Here is a 27,613-nt window from a genome sequence, read left to right as displayed (position 1 = left end):
GAAAATTTTGGCTACAAGGCCAAGCACTGGAACCCTTTCAGCTATTCAGTGCTTAAGGTGAAAAGAGGGAATAGGAGTGGTTGGACAGCAAGATGGAAGAAAGGGAGCTGAACAGAGGTAAAAAAGTGTGTGCAGCTGGGAGCCGGAGGGACTCTGCAAACCTTTTGTAATACCAACAGTGCACCACAAGAGGTGCATTGACGGCATTACTACCACACCCACCACACCGTCTATGGTGATGTCCTAAGCTTGCCCTTCCTCTTGAAATTATTCTCTGTTACATTCAATCCCTAAAAAGAGTAACTGTTCTAGTCCTACAAACTACGGTCTAATTATCCACAGTCCCATTATCGCTAAATTTTTAAAAACCTCCTCAGTCTCACTTTCTTAAACACCTTGAATCCAGCTCTATTCTTTCAGTTCATCGGTATGGCTTCTTCTGGGCAACATCTGGTCATCTTTTTAATATCACTGATGTCTGGACATTCCTGCGGGACTGGAGGATCATCTCCTGTTGCTTCTGATGTCTACATGTCAATGGCTATGTTGGCCAAACATTTCAATTATGGCTTCAATCCTTCCCTCTGCAAACTTACTTCCAGCTTTTTAGTTAATTACTTTCTATTTGCTGTTGGTGGTGCAACATACTCGTATGCTCCCTTCTCTATCTCTAGTGGCATTCCTCAGGGTTCTGCCACTTTGCCTACTTATTCCATATCAGTGAGCTCTTCTCATATCCATGTTTCTACTTTAGATTTAAACTATTTTTCGTCCTCATTTGCCTCCCACCAACTCCCTGTTGATCACACTCAATGTAGAATTACCCTTTCCTTACCTATAAATTCTTCAATTTCCTTGTTAGAACTTCTGACTTCAATCATATTTTGGATGTCAAGGTTGCTTCTAACTAGCCTTGGGCAGATGACATTGTAAAATTACTAAATTTGCCTCCAAACAACTGGAAGTACTGCTTAGATGCCGAAAACTTTTTTCTCTATCTTATTTACTGGTCTTTGTGTTGAACTTATCCCTATTTGGAGCGTTGTGCTCATATTTGGGTTCCTTTTCCTCAGACCCCTTCCTCGATGGGATTGAAACTAAGGCAATTTATTTGGTCAGTGATCCTGCTCTCACCTCATTTCTCCATCCCATTGCTCCTCTCCTTTTCCTTTCTTGTCTGTAAGTCCTAGGTTGCTCGGTCACGGTTCTGTTGAACTCAAGGGGAGTTCCTCCTCCCTCTAAGGTCGCCTCGGAACATGGAATTCTCTTCCTAATTCTGGCTTTTTTTTTTTTACTCCAATAACCCTTCTTTTTTTTACCCCGTTCTTGTTTTCTTCTCACTTGGACTAAATAACATATAGGTTACTAGTCTTTCCGGCCTTTCTCTTGATAAAATTGATAGGTAAACTTCTAACTTTTGGGCGTTAACTATTTAAAAAAATATATATGTCACTCATTTACTTGTTATAAGTTTATAGCTGATGCAGAATTGATGTAAACTTTTACACACACACACACATATATATATATGTGTGTGTGTGTGTGTGTGTGTGTGTGTGTGTGTGTGTGTGTGTGTGTGTGTGTGTGTAAAGCTTAGATATGAACGCGCAGGTTTTAGAAAATGCAGATGCACAAATCAATTATTTGTGTTAAGAAATACTGTGCAGCAGGATATGGGATTTAAAAATCCCCTTCTAATGGCTTTTGCTGAATAAAAGACGGCACCTGACAGCGTCTACAAACCAGTATTATAGAAGGCCTTACGTCTCAATGGCATCCTGTTAAATATGAAAAGCTAACTGAAATTACCCATGAACGAGGTAGATGCAAAGTTGCGGTTGATGGGGTCTTGTCCAGTGAATTTGCAGTAAATAGTGGAGTACTACAACAGAGTGTTATTTCACCTTTGTTGTTTGCCCTTCTCACAGATTTTATATAGAAAAGTGGTGTTAGATGGAAGAAAAGGTTTAGATTGGAGTGACGACAGAAAGCTGACAGCCTAAGGATATGCAGATGATTCCGTTTTAATTAGCAGAACACCACAAGATTTACAAAGCTTCATTAATAGATTCCATAATATATCTAGAGAAATGGGACTATACAAATATAAGAATAACAAAAGTAACGAAGACAGATTGTACATAGAGGGGATAAATAACATTAGGTAGCAATGACTAATGAGGTTGAATCTTTAAAATATTTAGGAATAATGATATCCAGTACAGGTTCTCGTGAGCTGGAATTTAGTGAAGACTGAAAAAGGGAAAACATACAAAGGGGAGGCTGAATTAGATTTGGAAACCAAACGGACTGAAATTGCACACGAAAGTAAGATTATTTGGAAACCAAACGGACTGAAATTGCACACGAAAGTAAGATTATTTGGGAACCAAACGGACTGAAATTGCACACGAAAGTAAGATTATTTGGAAACCAAACGGACTGAAATTGCACACGAAAGTAAGATTATTTGGAAACCAAACGGACTGAAATTGCACACGAAAGTAAGATTATTTGGGAAACCAAACGGACTGAAATTGCACACGAAAGTAAGATTATTTGGAAACCAAACGGACTGAAATTGCACACGAAAGTAAGATTATTTGGAAACCAAACGGACTGAAATTGCACACGAAAGTAAGATTATTTGGAAACCAAACGGACTGAAATTACATACGAAAGTAAGATTATTTGGGAACCAAACGGACTGAAATTGCACACGAAAGTAAGATTATTTGGAAACCAAACGGACTGAAATTGCACACGAAAGTAAGATTATTTGGGAACCAAACGGACTGAAATTGCACACGAAAGTAAATTATTTGGGAACCAAACGGACACACGAAAGTAAGATTATTTGGAAACCAAACGGACTGAAATTGCACACGAAAGTAAGATTATTTGGAAACCAAACGGACTGAAATTGCACACGAAAGTAAGATTATTTGGGAACCAAACGGACTGAAATTGCACACGAAAGTAAGATTATTTGGGAACCAAACGGACTGAAATTGCACACGAAAGTAAGATTATTTGGAAACCAAACGGACTGAAATTGCACACGAAAGTAAGATTATTTGGAAACCAAACGGACTGAAATTGCACACGAAAGTAAGATTATTTGGGAACCAAACGGACTGAAATTGCACACGAAAGTAAGATTATTTGGAAACCAAACGGACTGAAATTGCACACGAAAGTAAGATTATTTGGAAACCAAACGGACTGAAATTGCACACGAAAGTAAGATTATTTGGAAACCAAACGGACTGAAATTGCACACGAAAGTAAGATTATTTGGAAACCAAACGGACTGAAATTGCACACGAAAGTAAGATTATTTGGGAACCAAACGGACTGAAATTGCACACGAAAGTAAGATTATTTGGAAACCAAACGGACTGAAATTGCACACGAAAGTAAGATTATTTGGGAACCAAACGGACTGAAATTGCACACGAAAGTAAGATTATTTGGAAACCAAACGGACTGAAATTGCACACGAAAGTAAGATTATTTGGAAACCAAACGGACTGAAATTGCACACGAAAGTAAGATTATTTGGAAACCAAACGGACTGAAATTGCACACGAAAGTAAGATTATTTGGAAACCAAACGGACTGAAATTGCACACGAAAGTAAGATTATTTGGAAACCAAACGGACTGAAATTGCACACGAAAGTAAGATTATTTGGAAACCAAACGGACTGAAATTGCACACGAAAGTAAGATTATTTGGAAACCAAACGGACTGAAATTGCACACGAAAGTAAGATTATTTGGAAACCAAACGGACTGAAATTGCACACGAAAGTAAGATTATTTGGGAACCAAACGGACTGAAATTGCACACGAAAGTAAGATTATTTGGAAACCAAACGGACTGAAATTGCACACGAAAGTAAGATTATTTGGAAACCAAACGGACTGAAATTGCACACGAAAGTAAGATTATTTGGAAACCAAACGGAGAAATGACTGAAATTGCACACGAAAGTAAGATTATTTGGGAACCAAACGGACTGAAATTGCACACGAAAGTAAGATTATTTGGAAACCAAACGGACTGAAATTGCACACGAAAGTAAGATTATTTGGGAACCAAACGGACTGAAATTGCACACGAAAGTAAGATTATTTGGAAACCAAACGGACTGAAATTGCACAGAAAGTAAGATTATTTGGGAACCAAACGGACTGAAATTGCACACGAAAGTAAGATTATTTGGAAACCAAACGGACTGAAATTGCACACGAAAGTAAGATTATTTGGAAACCAAACGGACTGAAATTGCACACGAAAGTAAGATTATTTGGAAACCAAACGGACTGAAATTGCACACGAAAGTAAGATTATTTGGGAACCAAACGGACTGAAATTGCACACGAAAGTAAGATTATTTGGAAACCAAACGGACTGAAATTGCACACGAAAGTAAAGATTATTTGGGAACCAAACGGACTGAAATTGCACACGAAAGTAAGATTATTTGGAAACCAAACGGACTGAAATTGCACACGAAAGTAAGATTATTTGGAAACCAAACGGACTGAAATTGCACACGAAAGTAAGATTATTTGGGAACCAAACGGACTGAAATTGCACACGAAAGTAAGATTATTTGGAAACCAAACGGACTGAAATTGCACACGAAAGTAAGATTATTTGGAAACCAAACGGACTGAAATTGCACACGAAAGTAAGATTATTTGGGAACCAAACGGACTGAAATTGCACACGAAAGTAAGATTATTTGGAAACCAAACGGACTGAAATTGCACACGAAAGTAAGATTATTTGGGAACCAAACGGACTGAAATTGCACACGAAAGTAAGATTATTTGGGAACCAAACGGACTGAAATTGCACACGAAAGTAAGATTATTTGGAAACCAAACGGACTGAAATTGCACACGAAAGTAAGATTATTTGGAAACCAAACGGACTGAAATTGCACACGAAAGTAAGATTATTTGGAACCAAACGGACTGAAATTGCACACGAAAGTAAGATTATTTGGAAACCAAACGGACTGAAATTGCACACGAAAGTAAGATTATTTGGGAACCAAACGGACTGAAATTGCACACGAAAGTAAGATTATTTGGAAACCAAACGGACTGAAATTGCACACGAAAGTAAGATTATTTGGGAACCAAACGGACTGAAATTGCACACGAAAGTAAGATTATTTGGAAACCAAACGGACTGAAATTGCACACGAAAGTAAGATTATTTGGAAACCAAACGGACTGAAATTGCACACGAAAGTAAGATTATTTGAAACCAAACGGACTGAAATTGCACACGAAAGTAAGATTATTTGGGAACCAAACGGACTGAAATTGCACACGAAAGTAAGATTATTTGGAAACCAAACGGACTGAAATTGCACACGAAAGTAAGATTATTTGGAAACCAAACGGACTGAAATTGCACACGAAAGTAAGATTATTTGGGAACCAAACGGACTGAAATTGCACACGAAAGTAAGATTATTTGGGAACCAAACGGACTGAAATTGCAACGAAAGTAAGATTATTTGGAAACCAAACGGACTGAAATTGCACACGAAAGTAAGATTATTTGGAAACCAAACGGACTGAAATTGCACACGAAAGTAAGATTATTTGGAAACCAAACGGACTGAAATTGCACACGAAAGTAAGATTATTTGGAAACCAAACGGACTGAAATTGCACACGAAAGTAAGATTATTTGGGAACCAAACGGACTGAAATTGCACACGAAAGTAAGATTATTTGGGAACCAAACGGACTGAAATTGCACACGAAAGTAAGATTATTTGGAAACCAAACGGACTGAAATTGCACACGAAAGTAAGATTATTTGGAAACCAAACGGACTGAAATTGCACACGAAAGTAAGATTATTTGGAAACCAAACGGACTGAAATTGCACACGAAAGTAAGATTATTTGGGAACCAAACGGACTGAAATTGCACACGAAAGTAAGATTATTTGGAAACCAAACGGACTGAAACACACGAAAGTAAGATTATTTGGGAACCAAACGGACTGAAATTGCACACGAAAGTAAGATTATTTGGAAACCAAACGGACTGAAATTGCACACGAAAGTAAGATTATTTGGAAACCAAACGGACTGAAATTGCACACGAAAGTAAGATTATTTGGGAACCAAACGGACTGAAATTGCACACGAAAGTAAGATTATTTGGGAACCAAACGGACTGAAATTGCACACGAAAGTAAGATTATTTGAAACCAAACGGACTGAAATTGCACACGAAAGTAAGATTATTTGGGAACCAAACGGACTGAAATTGCACACGAAAGTAAGATTATTTGGAAACCAAACGGACTGAAATTGCACACGAAAGTAAGATTATTTGGGAACCAAACGGACTGAAATTGCACACGAAAGTAAGATTATTTGGAAACCAAACGGACTGAAATTGCACACGAAAGTAAGATTATTTGGGAACCAAACGGACTGAAATTGCACACGAAAGTAAGATTATTTGGAAACCAAACGGACTGAAATTGCACACGAAAGTAAGATTATTTGGGAACCAAACGGACTGAAATTGCACACGAAAGTAAGATTATTTGGAAACCAAACGGACTGAAATTGCACACGAAAGTAATATTATTTGGAAACCAAACGGACTGAAATTGCACACGAAAGTAAGATTATTTGGAAACCAAACGGACTGAAATTGCACACGAAAGTAAGATTATTTGGGAACCAAACGGACTGAAATTGCACACGAAAGTAAGATTATGAGGAAGTCTTATACGATGTGTATTGCTATACGAACGTGAGTTATGTTATGACAATGGGACTATTTCTACAAGATTTCGCCTACATGAAAAAACCTTAAGATGCAGATTGGTGTCAGATGGCAGGACAGGGAAAGAAAAGATGCCATAAAGGAAATAACAGAAGCACCATTTGTAGATGATGTAATGATGGAAGGGATAGGGAGATGGCTTGGACATGTCCTTCATACAAATGGGAGAACAGTACGTGACAGTGTCCACTGGGCTCCTGTGGGCGGCAGAAGACCTGGAAAACCAAGACCTGCTCTGATAAAAGATATGAAAATGAAGATGAGACGAGTGGAGATTTGTGGAAGATCATGCACAGGATATATATAGCCCCCGAGGCTGCGTGACGCAAAGGGTCTGTAAAATTCCTCTGCCACTCATGTCTTTCCTGTGCATGATCTTCCACAAATCTCCACTGCCTCATCTTCCTTTTCATATCTTATATATATATATATATATATATATATATATATATATATATATATATATATATATATATATATATATATATATATATCATATTATATTTAAATTTCTGACTCACATCAGGATCGAACCCAGATCTTTCAATTGAAAGACAAGACAGCTGCCAACCAAGCCACACAAGTCATAAAAGAAGCTGGAACCTAAGTACCACTGTACCTAAAGCTTTACCTGGGAAGGCTAACTGCCTTGCATACCAGCGTGTTTTCCCCAACTTCCCGACTCAGCAGTGACCCAATTGACAGCATTTCATTCGAATTATCCTTTCTGAGTGAATGTGATAGAAATAATCAACACACAATCACGTGTAGAACAGGAATAAATTTCTGACTCACATCAGGATCGAACCCAGGTCTTTCAATTGAAAACGAGACCGCTGCCAACCAAGCCACACAAGCCATAAAAGAAGTTGGAACCTAAGTACCACTGTACCTGAGGCTACTGAGTCGGGAAGTTGGGGAAAACACTGGTATGCAAGGCAGTTAGCCTTCCCAGGCAAAGCCTTAGGTGCAGTGGTGCTTAGGTTCCAACTTGTTTTATGACTTGTGTGGCTTGGTTTGCAGCGGTCTCGTCTTTCAATTGAGAAACCTGGGTTCGATCCTGATGTGAGTCAGAAATTTATTTCTGTTCCACACGTGGCTGTGTGTTCATTATTTCTAATATATATATATATAATATATATATATATATATATATACAAATAATATATGTATATAAATATATTATATATATATATATATATATATATATATATAATACAGTATATATATATATATAATCCAAAAAAGCAAAGATACAAACAAGCATAGGTTTTTGCGCCTCGAGTATCTTTGAGGAATGAGGCAAAACGAAGGTTATATGTGTCACGGAGTACACAAGGGTTATGTAAATATCAGCCGCACACGTGCTTTAATTCTCAGAGCCCCAAACACAAGGCTAAATGCTTATATATATGGCACAGAGAGAGAGAGAGAGAGAGAGAGAGAGAGAGAGAGAGAGAGAGAGAATATGCGTAAATTCATTAGAGGCTACCTTGGTGTGCATTGTCTATAACTGCCCATTTTTCATTGCGCTCTCTCTCTCTCTCTCTCTCTCTCTCTCTCTCTCTCTCGTCAACGGCCTTTCATAGTGTGACGCCAGTTGGATAGAATAATCAATCATATCTCTCTCTCTCTCTCTCTCTTTCTCGTCAACGGTCTTTCATAGTGTGACGCCAGTTGGATAGAATAATCAATCATATCTCTCTCTCTCTCTCTCTCTCTCTCTCGTCAATGGCCTTTCATAGTGCTACGCCAGTTGGATAGAATAATCAGTCATATCTCTCTCTCTCTCTCTCTCTCTCTCTCTCTCTCTCTCTCTCTCTCTCTCAATGGCCTCTCATAGAATGGCGCCAGTTGGATAGAATAATCAACCTTATCTCTCTCTCTCTCTCTCTCTCTCGCCAATGGCCTTTCATAGTGCTACGCCAGTTGGATAGAATAATCAACCTTTCTCTCTCTCTCTCTCTCTCTCTCTCTCTCTCTCTCGTCAATGGCCTTTCATAGTGCTACGCCAGTTGGATAGAATAATCAGTCATATCTCTCTCTCTCTCTCTCTCTCTCTCAATGGCCTCTCATAGAATGGCGCCAGTTGGATAGAATAATCAACCTTATCTCTCTCTCTCTCTCTCTCTCTCTCTCTCGCCAATGGCCTTTCATAGTGCTACGCCAGTTGGATAGTCATCTCTCTCGTCAATGAACTTTTATGTTGCGACGCCAGTTGGATCATATAATCAGTTAGCTTTCTCTCTCTCTCTCTCTCTCTCTCTCTCTCTCTCTCTCTCTCTCTCTCTCTCTCTCTCTCTCTCTCTCGTCAACAGCCTTTCATGTTGTGACGCCAGTTGGGTCGAATAATCAGTCTCTCTCTCTCTCTCTCTCTCTCTCTCTCTCTCTCTCTCCAAATGAAGAGGGAATGAGGAAATAAAGAATCAGTACGTGAGAATGAGCATGTGTAGCTCAGGAATGTTCAAGGAAAAATGAGAGACGTCACGTCTCATCCCCCACGCTCACGAGATGTCAACTCCCGTCATGACCACCGTATCTCCAGAAGAATGGAACCAACACGTGTTATTCGTAACGAGTCTTCTGCGTCAGCGCGAGGGGCGCCCTGCTATTTTCCCATCAAGCCAAACCTCTCTATCCCTGATATTATGTCAATTTTGAATCCGTCACATAACACCCTGAACTTTCTGTTACGTAGTCTGACCCCTCGGCCAAAGACCGAACCCGAGGAATTTCGGGTTTATAAAACGAGGCTTTATTATCATTATGTTGTTACCTCTCAGATTATTCTCACTCATTTTTTCATCTCGACAGATCTAGAAGTTAGACCCTAGGAGTTGGTATCACGATAGGACCATGATGGGAGAGCAAAAGTTCCAAATAATAATAATAATAATAATAATAATAATAATAATAATAATAATAATAATAATAATAATAATAATAATAATAATCACTGTTATTAGTATCACGTAACTCAAAATAAAATCATTATAAATTGTTCCTCTTACCCAACAAAAATCACATACTGGATGGATATCAAAAATTTTTTAAAACACCTCTATTTGAGTTACAGCAAACCTGGTTAAAGAGACTTCTGCTTTTCCCAACAGATAAATTACTAATAGCATTAGTACAATGTGAATGGGCAGAAAATCACCGTTCTGTCTAAACGTGGGTGTATCGTTTCAACAATTTCGAAATCTTTACACATCATTATCGTTATTTGTGGTATATTTGACTAAAACGTCATGTTCCTGATTTTTCCCATTAACATACCCAGATGGCTGTTAACTAGCAAAATGGGCTCACTTAAAATAAAATGCCTATGTAAGGAAAACAAAGATGAAAAAACCAGCTATAGTGAAAAGTTTTCTATGAATCTATTCGTTCTAGAAATGAATGATAAAATCATCCAGTTTACAGCTGACCGACCTAGATTCTCAGGGATTTCCATGGCACAGTTAGGGAAGTCAGAACACTAATCGCTGGGAGATGACTTGCAGATTGCGCTGATAGGTGGTAGTGTATTTTAAAGATAAAGAGGCCAAGTTGATATATCCACAATCGTGCGATTCTGAGCTAGACCGAACAAGTCAATGGTCACCTATGATGAGATTAGCAAGAAAGCGCCTGCGACATATGTAAATGAAACGGAAACCTGACCTGCGTGATGCGATCTGCCAGCCCCAATTTCCTGTTCCCTGATCAGTGGTTTCAATGACTGAATTTACGAGGCTTGCGTCTAGCCTCTGAGCTCACTGGGCGCGTTCTTTTCCCTTGCACGGCGAGAATGACGTCATCAAAGGACAACGCGCGTCACCCCATAACGACGCAAAGGCTGACTAGATTAAAAGGTCAGTTTCACATGTGCAAAAGTATACCCTGCATTAACCAAGGAAATAGTTTAATTATATATGTTCACGCATCTGTGGTAAAGGGGGCAAAGACTGGTTCTATTTGCTCTAAACTAGAATTTCCGAGGTGAACGTGAACACATGATTGCAAGCAAATTATCCCATAAGTCAGAGGTGTAAGCAGAATGATAATTGCTTTACATATAACTGAAATTTATACTTAGATAAGAGTTTACTTTCTATTAAAGAAAACTGTCCCTGAGGGTGACTAAGCCGTTATGAATTTCGCCCGGCTGTGATGGACAGGAAGTTCCATGGCTTGTGTGGCGTCGTGCCGAAGGAGGTCAGGCTCCAGCGTGGGTCCGTATGTAGGTCTCGCCGTGGACCTTGGTCTCGCTGAAGGTTATTGTTCTTAAAATATTCTCGCGGAATTTGTTTTCTTAAAAACCCCCTTTATATTTTCGCAGTGATGTCTTTTTTGCAGATATTTTCGTTCATATAATCCTAAAATATACAATAATTCTACAGATATAAAACAACGAGAAGGATTTATTAACATGGAATTATGGATTCAGAGGTCTACAACAAGCCTCTATTTTCCTACTTTCACTCTTTTTTTTTTTTTTTTTGTCGCTTACGAGCCTTTATTGTGACCATGGGCCCGGTCTGGATCATCAGCGCTGCCTTCATCTAGAACAACAACCGCATGTTCTGAAAACGACGACAGTAATTATCGTAAACGTCAAACTTGCAAAGTGTTGCAGAGGCATCATTATCATAACAATAGTTGTAACAATGATGAGGTGAAATCTTTAAGTTTGGCACTACCAATTTTTCGTGGTAAAGGGATCAAGACGGACATAATTACCCAGAAGAAAGACCTGGTACTGCTATCTGGAACAGGGCAGTTATGATGATTCTGGGCACGCCCAGCAGGATAGGGAATTCCACACCCTGCAAGCGAATGATACGAAGGACTGACCAAAACCGGTTAACCCTCCGGTTTGGCGACTTCCACACGGCACGTGATCAGCAAGAGCAGCGCTGGCATAAAACCAACTTGATCTACAGCTGAACAAAAATGAAGGAGGCCATCAGAATTCGAAAACTTTTGAGAGAGAAAAAAATGAAAATGCTTCAACATTCTTAGGCAGTCACAAGATATTCTTAAGTCTTGATTACATGAATTAAATTTCAACATATGAAGAGCAGAGAAAGTTGGACGAAAGAGAAATTTGGCCCTCCATACCATTCAGATCCTATCTGCAAGATTACTGCTTTCCATTCTAGGTACTATTCAAGAAGTCAAGATGAAGGCTTCCAGTGCATTTTTGGTGGAAATTACTTATAATTCTTCTACTAAGTGTGTAGCTATGTTTGATCTGTACACTCCTTATTTTCACTGCTTCTCTTTTCTAAGCATTATCCAAATAGTCAGGATGGAGACATAATGATTCACAGGTCTATCTGAAGTACATTTGCAGAGAATGGTCACGACTAATTTGTCGGTCCTTTTTTCATATTTTAACTATACTTACTTGTTTTTTTTTTATATACATCGTGGGTTAGGGGAAGAATTTGTTTGAGAATTTTCAATTTTCAACTCAATAAAGTTTATGAGGTCACTGTTATTAATCTAAATTATTTTGGTCATATCAAACGAAGAACTTGACAAATAATAAAAGTAAAATGGCAGTACCCAGCACACTGACATCAGGTAATTGTTGTATAATGCATGAATAGATAAGCTTTAATTGAGATTAACGGATATGTAAAGCCTTTATCGTTCCAGCTACAGGCAATTTAAATGAATTTATCATTTATTTTTTGTAGGAGTTTAGGAAACAATTTTTTTCATTCGACCATTCTAACAAACTTGAGTATGTGTATGTAAGTCCATGCATGTCATATATGTATGTACGAGTACATAAGTATATGCGTGTACTGTATATTATGAGTCCAAGAACTTAGATAAATATAACCTCTATGCTTCAGAATTGATGTCACGATGTTTACACGGAACTGGGAAGCAATGACGTCAGTAGATCATAGCATGACGTAAGCCATACATCCCCTAAACGACCTTAATATCCGTCGCTTATTATATCCTAAACCCCCCTTTTCCATTGTTATTATACGAAATGGTGAAAGTTCGTGGGTTTTTAAGCAGGAAATTTTTAATTGAAAAAAGTTTGCTAGACACGGTAAGAATGAAAATGAAATTAAAAATCAACTTTATATAATGAATCAAACACGTGGAGGTGAATTTCCCATTTTATTAATTAGACTGTTTTCCGTACTTTTCTGATACGCTAGAAAAGACTTACAATAAAAGCAGACTACAACATGATAATATGAACATGCACGATAAAAATAATCAACAATGACAAACTTCTTCTTGGAAAAGCTAAAAAGCATCTCTGATAATATCACAAACGGAAACTATACTGAGTAATGAACACCTCGACGCCTATACTAGAAAGGCACGACTATAGCCAGAAAATAATCGCTTTATAAACACAAATACGTTCTAGTAACATTGATAATCACAGTATACTAAATACACAAGGACTAATCATATCACAAAATGTAAATTGATCTCTCTTGCAGACAAGACTCCTATCTTTGAAACTAAGAAAAGCCACAGGCTTCAGAGAGCAATAGTGAGTGTAGTACAATCTAAATTAGAAGCGAATCACTAGACATGCTGTTGGCATCCGTTAATTCCGGTCTTGATAATGTCTGCACATTATCCGCTTAGACGTGAAGCCTGACATGAATCCAATAATTGTAGAATGGAAATGAAATGGAATACAAAATTTAGGCCAAAGGCCAAGCACTGGGACCTATGAAGTCATTCAGCACTGACAAGGAAATTGAGAGTGAAATGGTTTTAAAGGTGTAAACCAGGAAAACCTCGCAGTTGCACTTTGACGCAATTGTTAGGAAAGGGTGGAAAGCAATATGGAAGTAACAGAATATGAACAGAGTTACTTTAAAAGAAATGAAAGGGGTTGCAGCTGGGGGCCGAAGAGAAGCTGCGATGAACCTTAAGTAACGCCTACAGTGCACCGCACGAGGTGCACTGACGGCACTACCCTCCTACGGGACAAACAATCGTAGAAGTGGCAGTGACATTCAGTAAGCAGCTCAAGAGAGCAAGGCGGAAAATCGTCGCTTTAGAAAATGAAAGTCGGGACAAGTTTGTTTTTGCCTGGACAACACAGTATTATCCTAGAGCTGCAACTACGACCCAGAAGCATTGATGATAAACATAACCAGATTCCATGGCATTTGCGGAAATATTTTTGCTTTATTCAGTTCTTTCCATAACTACTTCTTCAGCGGAAAATCTCCCTAACAATAAGGCTACCAGAGCGAAAGAGGACAATGGAGATTGTTTTTCTGAAAAGCTAAACGAATATAACATGTTTTTCTATTTCACCTAATTTGATCAACTAAACGAAAAATTCCTTTGTGTCCCGGATACGACATTCAGGGTGAAGACCCTTTGTTGAAATGTACGAGATGATGCGAGAGTATGTTCATATATTTCAAGGAAATATTCTATTTGCAGCTAAACTTTCTCAAAGCTGATATTGCCTGCGAAGACCTACCTTTATAACTTCATCTCAGATAAATCTGTAATAGTTCTATCATTCTGATAATGACCATTTAAAAATAACTTGTTCTTTTGCTGAAGACTTAAGCATAACATAAATTTGTCTTCATTTACTAGGTTCATTTAATTTATCATTGCTTTGGTTGTCAACGAAATTTTGATTATTTTGATAATATTCTTTTCACAATCACTACAGTCCATTAAATTAAATCCCATTTTATTATGCTATGACTATTTTGTTACATAACATAACATAACAAAAAACTGTATATAAAAAGACATCATTGCGCTACAGCTGCTCCAAATTTACTTGCGAACATCACAAATAGGTCAAAGCTATTTTTCTGTTCATCTACGCCATTATTATGTTTCTGTTTGTCGTAGTCATTCGGTTCTCGTGGGTCAAATCATGACGGAAATGTCTTCATTTGCTAGAAAATGACTAGCACAGAGTCACTTATGCCTACTCAGCCACTGTGAGAAATCTTAATCATACATCTGTACACATTTCACTATCTCGGAACCCATCAAGAGAGTTTTTCAGATTAGGAGATTTCATCTGCTTTTGCTAGCTGCCTAAGTTCTTCATTGGGAGGATGCGTAGAACTTTCGGCTAGCACGCTCTTGACCCAGCGTTCGACTCTCCGAGCGGCCAATGAAGAATTAGAGGAATTTATTTCTGGTGACAGAAATTCATTTCTCGTCATAATGTGGTTCGGATTCCACAATAAGCTGTAGGTCCCGTTGCTAGGTAACCAGTTGGTTCTTAGCCACGTAAAATAAATCTAATCCTTCGGGCCAGCCCTAGGAGAGCTGTTAACCAGCTCAGTGGTCTGGTTAAACTTAGATATACTTAACTTTTAGCTAGCTGCCTATCAACGCCACCCCCTGAACACATAAATATGGACGTTCTTGTACTCACATTTTTCCTTTTGCCTCCGCCTCCGGGTCTTCTTCAGCAACTATTCCTTACCTTGCATTCTGTGAATAAATAAGTAAATAAATAAATACACTTGAAAAAGGCACACCTTTATAAAAAATTTTTTTTTTTTTTCTGATTTTATGCATCTTACAGAGAATTTTTAGTATGTTAAACGTGTGAATATTGATTTGGTCAATTTATAAAATTTACGCTGTCAAGCCAACCACTGCAGCACTTTCAGCCACTCAGCGCCTAAGACAATATAAAGCGGGAGTTGGAGTGGTTGGACAGCAAGATAAAGAGATCCAGAAAATAACGGTGACGTACAAGGATCTATAGGTGGAACTGGGAGAAGACCTCAGTTGCACCAAGAAGTAATAGTTAGAGAAGTTAGCAGCAAGACTGCAGAAAGGAAGCGTTACTTTAGCAATCATCAATAATAGATGTCTGCAACGCTGCCATTTCATAGCAATAACGGAAACTTCCAGAACGCCAGGAGATACTGCCGATTTCACAAACCATAAACAGCACTGCCAGATCTTTTATCTATTTTGTAGCTACGGTTTTATAAACATATATTCAAAGATTTGTTTTGCACCCAGCAATTGCCTCTATAAATAAGGAAATATATGTCTGGCAAAAATGGCTTCAATGATTTTCACAAATTCAAATAAGAAAATCTGATGTCTCTGCTGTTATATGCTTCCGTGTCTATCCGAGTGGGGACACGAACACTGGGACTAGCAACCTCATCCATAAACTCATTGCAAACTTGCACCACATCTTAGAAGTTTATTAAGAGCCAGAGAGGACTGAAGTTATGCGTAACCCATTTGCACTAAAGATCATTTTAAGTTTTCAAATGCCACTTATCTTTATCACCTGACAGAATTTTAGGAATATCTGACGTACCTAAATTCAACTTCGAGAACCAAGCGCAGTGTCAATATGCAGCATTGGTCAAAGGCAGTGCATTCAAGATTTTTAAAGCTTTGTTAATTGATTTAAACAACAGTTATTTTTCCTGAGGTGCAGTTGGCATTGTGTATTCACGAACAATTTGCGTTAGGAGTGCAAACACTGAAAAATCTGCTGTTCGCGTGATTCTCTTCCACTACGCAGATCTCAATTGGCCACTCTTCATAAACGCTATGCTTTGCCTGCAATGCCTTTGTTTGCACTATTTTCCTTCACCTTCTTCGTATACATGTACCCGCCGAAACGACCGGACAGAGGAATCACTGTGCCAAGCAACTGAGTGCAATTTCAAGAGAGTAAATACATGTTATCGACGCTTGCGACTGCCGTCATTTGTTTCGAAAGGACACGGGGATAATGGGCATTATTAACCATGGAGGATAAAATTTGACCTTTAGAAATCAGGACAAATATGCACATTCGAGAAGTTCCATTCTTTGTCATTAATTTAGCCTGCGGTGCTGCGTGCCTCCAGCGCCTGTCATTAACAGAAATCTTTCTAATGCCGCTGGCATAGTTTGCATACATAAATTCCAAATGTAAATTCCAGCATTGTATTGAACGCGTTCTATTCATGTATTAATATTTACGTACAGAATATGACAGAATGTTGGCGTTCTGCTGAGGACTGAACTCGCAGATGCAATAATACAAAAAAAGGGCATTACTACCATAGGTACTTTATGCGATCTTATCTCCTTCATTATTACGAAAAATATTTCAACATATGCAAAAGTTTTAGAATGTTATAAAAATGCAATATAAATTTTATATGTTGCAACTTACCTTGAAGTAAATTTAACTTTATCAATCCCGCCCAAACTTAAAGAAACATCATGTGATGTCAGACAACACCCCCATCGTCCCGAAAAATTTGTTTTCTTAAAATCTATACTTCATACATTTTCATCATAAAAATAAGTTCACTTCCTGTTAATTTCTAAGGGCAGCACTTTTAAATTTAACTCGAGTCATTATAAAGTATGTCCGATAACCTATATCGACAACCTAAACGAGAGAACCGTCATTCTGATCACCGTACACAAATCCGATCTGTCTGTCAAGAGTGTGTAAACAAACGCAGCTTTGCATTAGTTTTTAATCACCAAATCCTTAAATATAGAATTACCAAAGCTCTATGCTAATAACGCAAACAATTCTGTCCTGTTGGACTTGTTTTTATGCAATTTAAACCTTATAATTTGACCACTTTTCTCAAATTTTGTCAGAACAATAATGGAATAGCACCAAAAAAATCACGTAGGTTGCAGCTGGCACATTGGTATCAACACAAAATGCTGGACGGAACTTATGCGGATTCCTACTGTGCTAACAATCAGATGAGTATTTAATGTAACAAAATATCCATTAACATTAATCTAAAATAATTTAAATGCTTACCTAAAACATTAGTTACTCGAGGACAAAAACAACTAAGTCAATCAGGCTTCATCTACCATTCTAGAAATCACTTTTACAACATCTTTATATCAACACAGAGAAAATGCTATGACAATTATTACAACGAAGTCTCGAGAGGAATCTGTACTCACGAAAGGTAACTGGAGTTATTCCAACCAAGATCTCTAGAACTTGATTCCAACGAACCTCAACGATTTATTAAACTACAATAAATATTAAATGTAACTCGCTCATTCCCGTGGTTCTCGGATCTCATCATGACCAATTATTGCCATTGTAATTAGACCACTGTAAGGTTTGTTCCATGTTTATTTAAACGAGAGTTGATATAGTTTTAACCCTGCTTACAATACTCTTCTTTCCCAGATTTATGCTGGAAAAGATTAAAAGTTCTTCAACCTCCTAATCACAATTCCACAAGGGAGAATGCTCTTGTGTGAAAAATCAGAATTGCAAGGGCAAAATATGTATAATAAAGTATAGGAATAAACAATAGTCGAAAAACGAATGTGCCAAGAAAATAATACAGTTAGGCATGGTCCTTAGATTTTTAAGTAGCATTACATTTCTCTTAAACTGATGAGTATCAATATCTTTTCCCCTACAAGGAAGAGGGTCTTACAGAAACGAAAGAGGGTCATATAGAAACGAAAGACTTCTGGTATTTGTTAGTGCATGTGATACCATTGCATCTCTAAAAGTCTGCTGACGCTCTGCATACGATGTGACAAGTGCTAACTCATTTGGTGCGGGCCAGAAAGGTGACAGCGTGAAATCGTTACTGAAATAAAGCTTGTGAAAATTAGTCAAAAAGGAAATCTTCAGACGGTGGTCCTCATCATAATTATCATTGTTGGAAAAAAAAAAGATAAAAAAAAAATCATTTCGAGCTATTTTCTTTACTTATGCGCCACACACTAAACTGTTTTATGGCTCATATCCTCGTCCACGCTCTTCTCGGAAAATTGGCTGAATAGTTTCGTCAATTTCAAAGAGAGAGTTTCCAAACCGTGAACACGATAAGACCAAGATAGAGAACGAAAGCTCTTAAGTGCCGTCTGCATCATTAAAACGATAAAAAAAACACGTAAAAGCGAAATTACACTGGTATCCAGTAAAAACCGCTGAGCAGATTGCTTTCAAATTCTTTGCCAAAATATCTCGTGCTGAGGTTTGGTGCCCATCGTGAACACAATAAGACCAAGACAGAGAACGAAAGCTCCAAAATGCCGGTTGTATCTGTAAAGCAGTTTCCACGAAAAATCAAACGAAGTACAAAATTTCACTGGTGTTCAGCAAAAACCGATGAATGGCTTGCTTCCAAACTCTTTGTCGAAATACCTCCAGCTGAGGTTTGGTGCACTTGAGCAGGCTAATGAAATATCCAGTTGTTAAGTTTATCTATAATTTTTGTTTTTCATTAAAAAATGCTAAAACGTAAAAATATGCTGAAACTTAGCTGATTCTCCCCTCGATGTGTCTAGCTTTTTCGTTCAATAGTGGTTCTTACTGGACATTCAAGTTATTGTTTATAACGGCAATAATCTTTAAGGAGAGCAAACAGCTGAAAATGGATACCGGTTTTCTACGCAATTTATGGCTCGGGATTACAGTATGTCATTGCTTGCAATGCGACTGTTTGCTTGTGACAGGTTGACACGGAAACCCGTTAATGCTAGAATATCTGTTGTCATTTTTCTTAGAATATTTAATCGTTCGCACGTGCCACTGTCTTGATTCCCATGTCAACCAGTATATACACTTGCTCATGAGGCTTATTCTGTACGTCTTGAGGACTGTGAATAAGATACATTTCAAAGACAAACTCCTGGGTCGTTATTTACTGTGTCAAAAACTAGATTCATTCCCAAGCTCGATATGAAAATGATTCAGTTACTGTTTAATGCGCTGTGTCCCACTGCCTAAATTTTGTTTCACATTTCACATTTAGTACCGATTATATACAGTACATACATATATATAATATATACATTATATATGAAATTTTTATCACACTGTGATTTATATACAATCATGAAGCTACAAATGTTGTTTAATATAAAATTCACGCTACTTCGGAAATATCCCCGATGGGGTATTATCACCGACGGGGAATTTATAAGTGATAAATGGATCGGTATTGCCGGGTCTCGATCCCTCGACACAGTTACCTTCCAACAACTCCAGTCGACGGTTTACCCACTGAGCCATCACGAGAGGTATAAGTTAATGCCGAATCTGCTGTACTTGTTTACCCATCGAGAGCGGAGAAATTATACTTAGCTTCGGCATTAACCCACCTCCACCATGACAGCTCATTGGTACGTTTGGAACACGCAGCTAAGTATAATTTCCCCGCTCTCGACGGGTAAACAAGTACAGCAGATTCGGCATTAACTTGTACCGCTCTTGATGGCTCAGTGGGTAGACTGTCGACTGGAGTTGTTGGAAGGTAACTGTGTCGAGGGATCGAGACCTGGCAGTACCGATCCAATTATTATTACTTATAAATTCTCCTTTGGTGACAATTCCCCATCGGGGATATTCCTGAAGTAGCGTGAATTTTATATTAAACATTTGTAGCTTCATGATTGTATATAAATCACGGTGTGATAAAAATTTCATAATAAGAGCTGCGTGTTCCAAACGTACCAATGAGCTGTCTTGGTGGTGGGCTAATGCCGAAGCTAAGTATAATTTCCCCGCTCTCAACGGGTAAACAAGTACAGCAGATCTGACACTGGCTTATACCTCTCTTGATGGCTCAGTGGGTAACTGTGTCGAAGGATCGAGACCCGGCAGTACCGATCCATTTATCACTTAAAAATTCCCCTTCGGTGATAATTCCCCATCGGGGATATTCCCGAAGTAGCGTGAATTTGATATTAAACAACATTTGTAGCTTTACGGATATACGTTTGTTTTTTTATCTTTTAATTATCTTTTAATCTCTTCGCTTTTTTGTCCACATACGACTGTTAGTCTGTTGAACCTTTCCTTGCATTTTTAGCTCATTCCAAAGAAATGTCTGCACATTTTGAGCAATAATAATAATAATAATAATAATGTCATGATCGAATACAGCGTTAAAAATCAGTGAACTAGTCTGGACTCATTTATTATAAATGTGGTTTTGGATGCATCTACAGTACTGTATGTTACACCTAAGTCATAAATAACCATCTCCTGTAACCATGTTTCCTGTAGGAGGCGAGCATCTAAGTTCAAGATATAAGGATTTGCAGGTTTACTTCCATTAGCCTTTAAAAGGACTTGGGTGCAACTAGCATTTGTACTAATTACTGGAAAACGCGTAGTATTAGACTTTTCGGCTCATGCAGAAAATATCACCCCGGGAAATATTTGAGAGCGCGCGAGAAAAATAAAAACACTCTACGGATAGTTAACTCCACCTCTCGACAGTGTGGCTTTGAACCAGCCCTTTACCGCCTTCTTTATTCTTTTTATCATCCTCTGTTTCCACAAGCGCCCCTCTCACCGCTCCCATATCTCTACTTACAACATATACTGAGTTTAGGAGAAACCATCTCAGTCATGATTATGAAGATAATGGGAAACCCCATCTGGATCCTCTTCACCTTATCGATCTTGAGTGTCAAAGATCCTTTTGATGTCCCTTGAACGAAAAGCAAATTAAATTTTGTTGAGAAGCATCTCAGGATGGCAGGTGTCAGGGGGGAAAGCATCAGAAAGCATGAGTCTGCCATATATAGCTTATGCTTCATGGCTGAAATGCTACAGGTAAGCCAAGAACGAATCACTTTCAACCTACGGTTTCCATGTAGCATGAATGCTGCATCTCTTGTAAAGCATGGTTATAAATAGCATATATGCTTTACCATTCGTAGTTATATTTTAATGACATTTACTAGGTTTTTTGGAATTTCTTTTAATCAACAGACTCTGTAAATCGAAATAAGGAGGAAATTAGCGTTTTTTTTATGTTCAAATTTACGAACGCTAATGTAAACTCATTTTGTTTTGGGGGCTTATAATGCCCATAATAGAATCGTTAAACTTTTTAAAAGTCGATTCAAAATAGTGTTCAACTCTTCAGGAAAACTTATCAAGGGCCAAAAATTACCACCCTATTCCCCGCGGGGGGGGGGGGGGATGGCGGGAGGGGGCTAGTACCACCAACAAACTTCATCCTTTGGCTCCCTAGCTGCACCCACTTTTTAGCCTCCTGCGTTATCTCCACTCCCGCTTACTTTCTTCAATCTTGCTATCTAACCTTAGTGCAACTGTGTGGTTTTCTCCTATTTTACATATGAATCCCTGAACTTCATTTGATTTATTTTCAGAATCTCTATCTTGTCGTCCAACCATTCCAACTACCTCTTCTCACTGTCTTCAGAGGCTTGACAGCCTAAATCAAGGTCTCATAAATCAAATCAAACCACCCCGACCCTTGAAAAATTGAACATTGCTCGTACCTAACAACTACGTTAATAACCACTTTTCCGGACACACGACTTATCTAAATTATAGGTTTACACTGTGTCGCTGAATTCTATCTTGAAATTTAGCCCTTTCGTGATAAAATTCCGTTTGATTCGCACCAAGCGCTCCCATTCGCTAAATATTTCGCACACAGCCCGACGCCACATCTTTTCCTAGAGCTCTTCGATCATCTGGATAACTGTAATTAACGAATACCTACACATTGTTTACCCTCGCCTAATCGGCCGAGTGCGCAGGCGAATGGTGGAACCCCAATTAATATTTTCTATTTTTTGTGTTAATTCGGTTGATAGAAATAATCCATTGTAAATAAATAAGAGAACGATTAAGTGTTCGTTGCGAATGTTGATAATTCTACAGGATCACTAATGAATTTCATACAGCTATAATGACATATGCTCTATAGGTCTATATATTCGCTAAACGCCGTGTACGATTTCGTAACAGGTAATCTGCTCTACATATCTCAATTACTTCATTACCTTATGAGTCGTTCTTCTGGTCTAGATTTGTGGTTCAACGGAATGATTTTCTTTTTAAATAAAACCAATAATGAGCTATCACACATTTGTCTTTAGACGGCTTTGAGGCCTACAGTAAAATTTGCTCTAGTTCTGATATGTATTCCATACACTTATATGCCTTTAAAAAATTATGGTGTTTACATTAATCACTACAGCCGTTTTGAGTCATGCAGTCTCCGGTCACTATTATCATTCATATGAGGCGACGAAACTATACCGACCATATCCAAGAAATGATTAACCACATGGAATATAATTTCCCACATCTTCTAGATCATTTTGCCTACATACAACAAATATGAAAAATGACATACTGCGTGCTTGAAGAATATGGGAAATCGAAGAGTTATCCTGGAACCTAGTTAACTAATGAACCTAGCCGAGAACTCTATCGACTGCAACGAGAAAGAAATATACAGTAGAAAGACCAGTAATTCAAATGAGTCTATAACTGAATATCGTTTTTAACAAAATTAACCAAGGAATCCTGATGATTAGTTAGTTATCTCCAGCCATCTGTCCGTATTTATTTTTGGAGGCTCCAATCAGCCGAGAGTCAACACCAAATGCCTCTACCAGACCTCTCAAATCGTCCCCATTCCCTCAGTCCCCCGGCACATTTTTTTTTCTCTCTCTTTTTTGACAGATAAGGGTCATAGGTTCTTGTATGATTTGTTAATAAGATATATTTCTTGTAGTTCTTTTTTTTTACTGTACATCCTCACGTCTTCAAATCTTTAGTTCTTGTTCAGTAATGTCTGATTTTGTGAGTTCAAAAGGTCTTCTCCAAATATCTTTGTTGCACCGTAGCTATATGTTTAATTACATTTAGAGTGACATATCTCTCAAGGAAATTTCTTAAGTGTTTATCTTCACTTAAATGTTGGTCCAAATGTATTTAAGTGGTAGTCTTGCTTAATCGGTAGCCAATAAAGCATCATTAGATGGACATTGGATTCATTCACAATCAAATTGTCTGTTACATTACTTGTAGCTTCTTCAGTAAGAAATTTTATGAATTTTTATTGAGGGAGTTACAGTACTCTGATTTTGTTATTACATAGTTATTCGCAATCACTTGTAACCTATCTAGGCTTAGATGCTTTTTTGAAAAGACCACATTTCTAAGACTGTAATGTTCTACTTTCACCCTGTTAATATCTGATCTGTCATATCAAGGTGTTAAATTTATGTTCTAAAGGCTTCTCAGTGCCATTATTACTTCTACATTTGTATCATTCATTATTATTGTTTACATTTTAAACTTTTTATCTTTTTGTCTCTACAAACATGCAGTCAGTTTTGCACTCATTTATCAAGTCTTTTTCTGTCCATCCAACTCTTTATAACTTCCATTATTACCTTTGCTTTGGACATATTTTCAATATTATAACCACGTAAAACTGTCTTTTAAAAATGCAGTTTATTTCATGATAGGTCACAGTCCACGCTTATTCGACAATGTACCTTGCATGCTGTATAATGTAGGTCCCAAACCACTGCTAAAATCTTTTGGCGCAAATTCCAATTTCCAATCTTCACCGGAAAAATTTTACCAGTTCAAAAATTCCGGAACTATTCTACCCCATCACCCGTGTTGTCTGTCCTAGTTACATTTAATCTATTTTAAAATCTGTTTTTACCCTTGTTACGTAGGCTTCTGTCATTTAAGAGGTAATGTTCCAAGTCCAGTATCGTATATCAGTTGCTTCGTTCCCGCTGATTCAAAGAACAGACTTGAACTTGCAGTTGGTCTCAAAGGTCAGTCTGTTTTAATTCTTGGTTCTTCTTAGTATTCTATATATGTATTGTTCCCATAAAGTGCTGTATTTGATTAATCACGCTTATACACTCATTTTGAGCTACATTACTGTAACCTGTAAACTTTGCTTATGTCCGAATTTTTGGCACGTGCAGCCCTGAATTTCATGATAACAACGGAAACTGCAGTAGTTCTGCGAAAATCACATTGTTGTTTTCTGTCCTTGATTTTCTTCTTATCTGTGATGAGAATTTAATGTTATAATGTTCATTATATATTGAGTATTTGATAACCAAGTTGCAGAGTTCTTAGTGATTTCCTTCACTGATAAGATCTTTGACCAGTGAATTTTTTGTTTTACAAATTATATGATGTAGTCCGCATCATCGTGCAAGACATTTATTATCACGATCTTTTTATTTTTTCCCGAGAATTAATCTTGATCTTGTATTTTATAAATATATATAGTTCATATCTTTCCTTTTTAAATCTCACCAATTTTTAGCATTTCTGTGCCGGAATATTCCGCAAAAATATAATGAACTTTTGCCTGCAACGTAAGCTCAATCGGATTGTCTCGAATCGTTGGCATATTATTTGCCTTCAGCCCTGTGTCTCTGGAAGCGGCGGCAGCACATTTATTAACAAAAGGGGTCTTCGCCTTTTATTCAAGCTTGTCTCTGTGACTAACTCTCCTCTGAATCTGTACAAACATTTTCAAGGTAACATACTCTGGAGAGCTATTGCTTCTTTCATCTTGCTAATTTCATATCATTTTTACCTTCCACTTTAATCATTTTAGGCATTACATTTGAGAGGCAAATATTTTCCAGTGATTATCTTACTGAGCAGAAATGTCCTCACAAACCTGGGCTTTTAGAACGCTGGGTACAAGCGGCATGGAGCACTGAACTCTGGATGTGTGAGTAAACAACAGGCAATAGCGTCTCGTGCCTCAGATACTTCACGCGAACAGGCAAATGAAGAGGCTTTCATTACTCATGTTTTGTGCTCATGGGACGTGTGGCAAAAGTTCGCAAAAGAGAAATGGCCTGACTGGACTATTCTTTCCTCTGGTATTGACTTATCAAATAATATTTGAGGGAGAGCTACATGGCAGTTGTTGCCTTTTCACCGGCACTCGTTGAGTAAACGCATTGATTTAATAATTAACCTCCTCACAAACATTTCATACGACAATCGTCAAGCTCAGCGGCTGAAGTGAGTGCCTGATTGGTCCAACAAAATTCGCATCCACCAATGGACTTCAAGATGAAGCGACCACCGTCGTGTACTGTATATACGTTAACTATCACACACACACACTTGGCTAGGTTACTTGAAGGAAAGTGGTCTTCTCATAGCTAGGACAAACAGGTGTCGACATTTAAGAGCTGTCTCTCAGGACAAGGTACAAAAGGTCAGAAAATTCTGAAGTTGTTTTACATGTATAATCCGCTTTGGTTCTCTTTTACGGGACGTGAAATAACTGTGCATGTCTGTATGAACTAAATTCATTCTGATGCTAGAGTTGCAAACACGAATGCTTGCATGAAAGCTCGTCCTAAAACCAAAACGTCTCCTACCAAACGGGTAGCTAGTTAAAACGGCCCTGATAGTCAGCTAAGTGCCTGGTTAAACTATTTTAATAATAATAATAATAATAATAATAATAATAATAATAATAATAATAATAATAATAATAATAATAATAATAATAATAATAATAAAACGGCCCTAGCGATTTTGCCAAAAGGTTTCGTCATCACATAAAATATAAGCACACGTGATTATAAATTATAAATGGAGAATTTTTTTTTTATAATTGTAAATCACAAGGAAAAGTCACAATGCAGTCACTGCTAACAGAGACACGGGCACACACACATGTATAGTATTATATATATATATATATATATATATATATATATATATATATATATATATATATATATATATATATATATATATATATTATATTATATATATATATATATATATATATATATATATATATATATATATATATATATATATATTATATATATATACTGTATATGTATATATATAATTATAGATAAATATATAAACATAATATAAATATAAATATATATATATTATATATCTACTGTATGTATCTATATCTATAATATATATATATAATATATATATATATATATTTATATATATATATACATATTTATATATACTGTATACAGTATATATATTATATATATATTATATATATGTACATATATATCATATATATATCAAATATTAAGCCACAAATATAGATTAACATCGAACTTATTATGCCTTGGGAGTAGCTTACACCCAAAGGGAATTATAACTGATAAAAGTGCTCCTGCGCCGGCCAGAATTGTGCCGTGTGTTCAGGCCACGGGTCGAATCCCGGACGGCGTAGAAACACATAAATCTTAATGTCCCTTAGGTGCAAGTTATTCCCACGACACAGTGAATCCGATATCAAACGATATTTGTGGGTTCACATTTGAGAATATATAAAAAAATCGCACGTATGTAAGTAACAAGAATTCACACACTATAATATATATATATATATATATATATATATATTATATGAATTTTGTCACTTACTTATATATATATATATATATATATATATATATATATATATATATGCACAAAAACCAGGAATACTATATTTTTAGATTCAACTGACCGTAAGTTGGCGTGTGCTTTCGTTCCCTGACCGTCAGACCAGAATAACCTCGACTGGGGGCGAGTCTTCCTGAAAAAGAGTATCGTGGTCAGCGGGATAAGATTACATATATGTTGTTAGATAATTTTCTAAGTTTTATAAGCCTTCCACAGACGTTTTTGACTAAAAAAAAATTATGGGGATGGCAGGACATTAAATAAAACTTTTTTGTTCTTACAAAATGATGGAATTTGTATGTCTTCTTTTATTAATATAAGTATATTTTTGTCATAATTGAGGCTTTCAGTGCATAGCTTCTGTGGGGTTATGTTTTGAAATTAGTCACATACATTGCCTCTTCAGTCAAATATTTTTTTAAATCTGTTTTCATTTTGCCATCTGCTGGTTAAATCTGAAATGAAACCGAAAGAATTCTACTTCAAATTGTTGCTCGCCGCTGATCAGTAGTTTTCCGATTTGCATTGGCACTTTTATAAAAGAACAATATTCTATTAC

At 37.2% G+C, this 27,613-nt stretch overlaps 1 protein-coding gene across 1 annotated transcript in view; it reads right to left on the bottom strand.

Annotated features, from left to right (window-relative positions):
• LOC136849061 (uncharacterized) overlaps nt 1-27,613 on the bottom strand; it is a 100,324-nt gene that overhangs the window by 63,843 nt on the left and 8,868 nt on the right. Inside the window, exons 2-3 of the mRNA XM_067121970.1 lie at nt 27,119-27,187; nt 15,244-15,302 (exon numbers count right to left, since the gene is read on the bottom strand). Of these exons, the coding sequence (XP_066978071.1) occupies nt 15,244-15,245 (2 nt within the window). The 5' untranslated portion in view covers nt 15,246-15,302; nt 27,119-27,187. The remainder of the gene's footprint in view (nt 1-15,243; nt 15,303-27,118; nt 27,188-27,613) is intronic.

The sequence above is a fragment of the Macrobrachium rosenbergii genome, chromosome 20, assembly GCF_040412425.1.
Source record: "Macrobrachium rosenbergii isolate ZJJX-2024 chromosome 20, ASM4041242v1, whole genome shotgun sequence".
Classification (NCBI taxonomy): Eukaryota; Metazoa; Arthropoda; class Malacostraca; order Decapoda; family Palaemonidae; genus Macrobrachium; species Macrobrachium rosenbergii.
The sequence above is the reverse complement of the archived record's forward strand: the minus strand, read 5'-3'. Positions and strand labels throughout refer to the sequence as shown.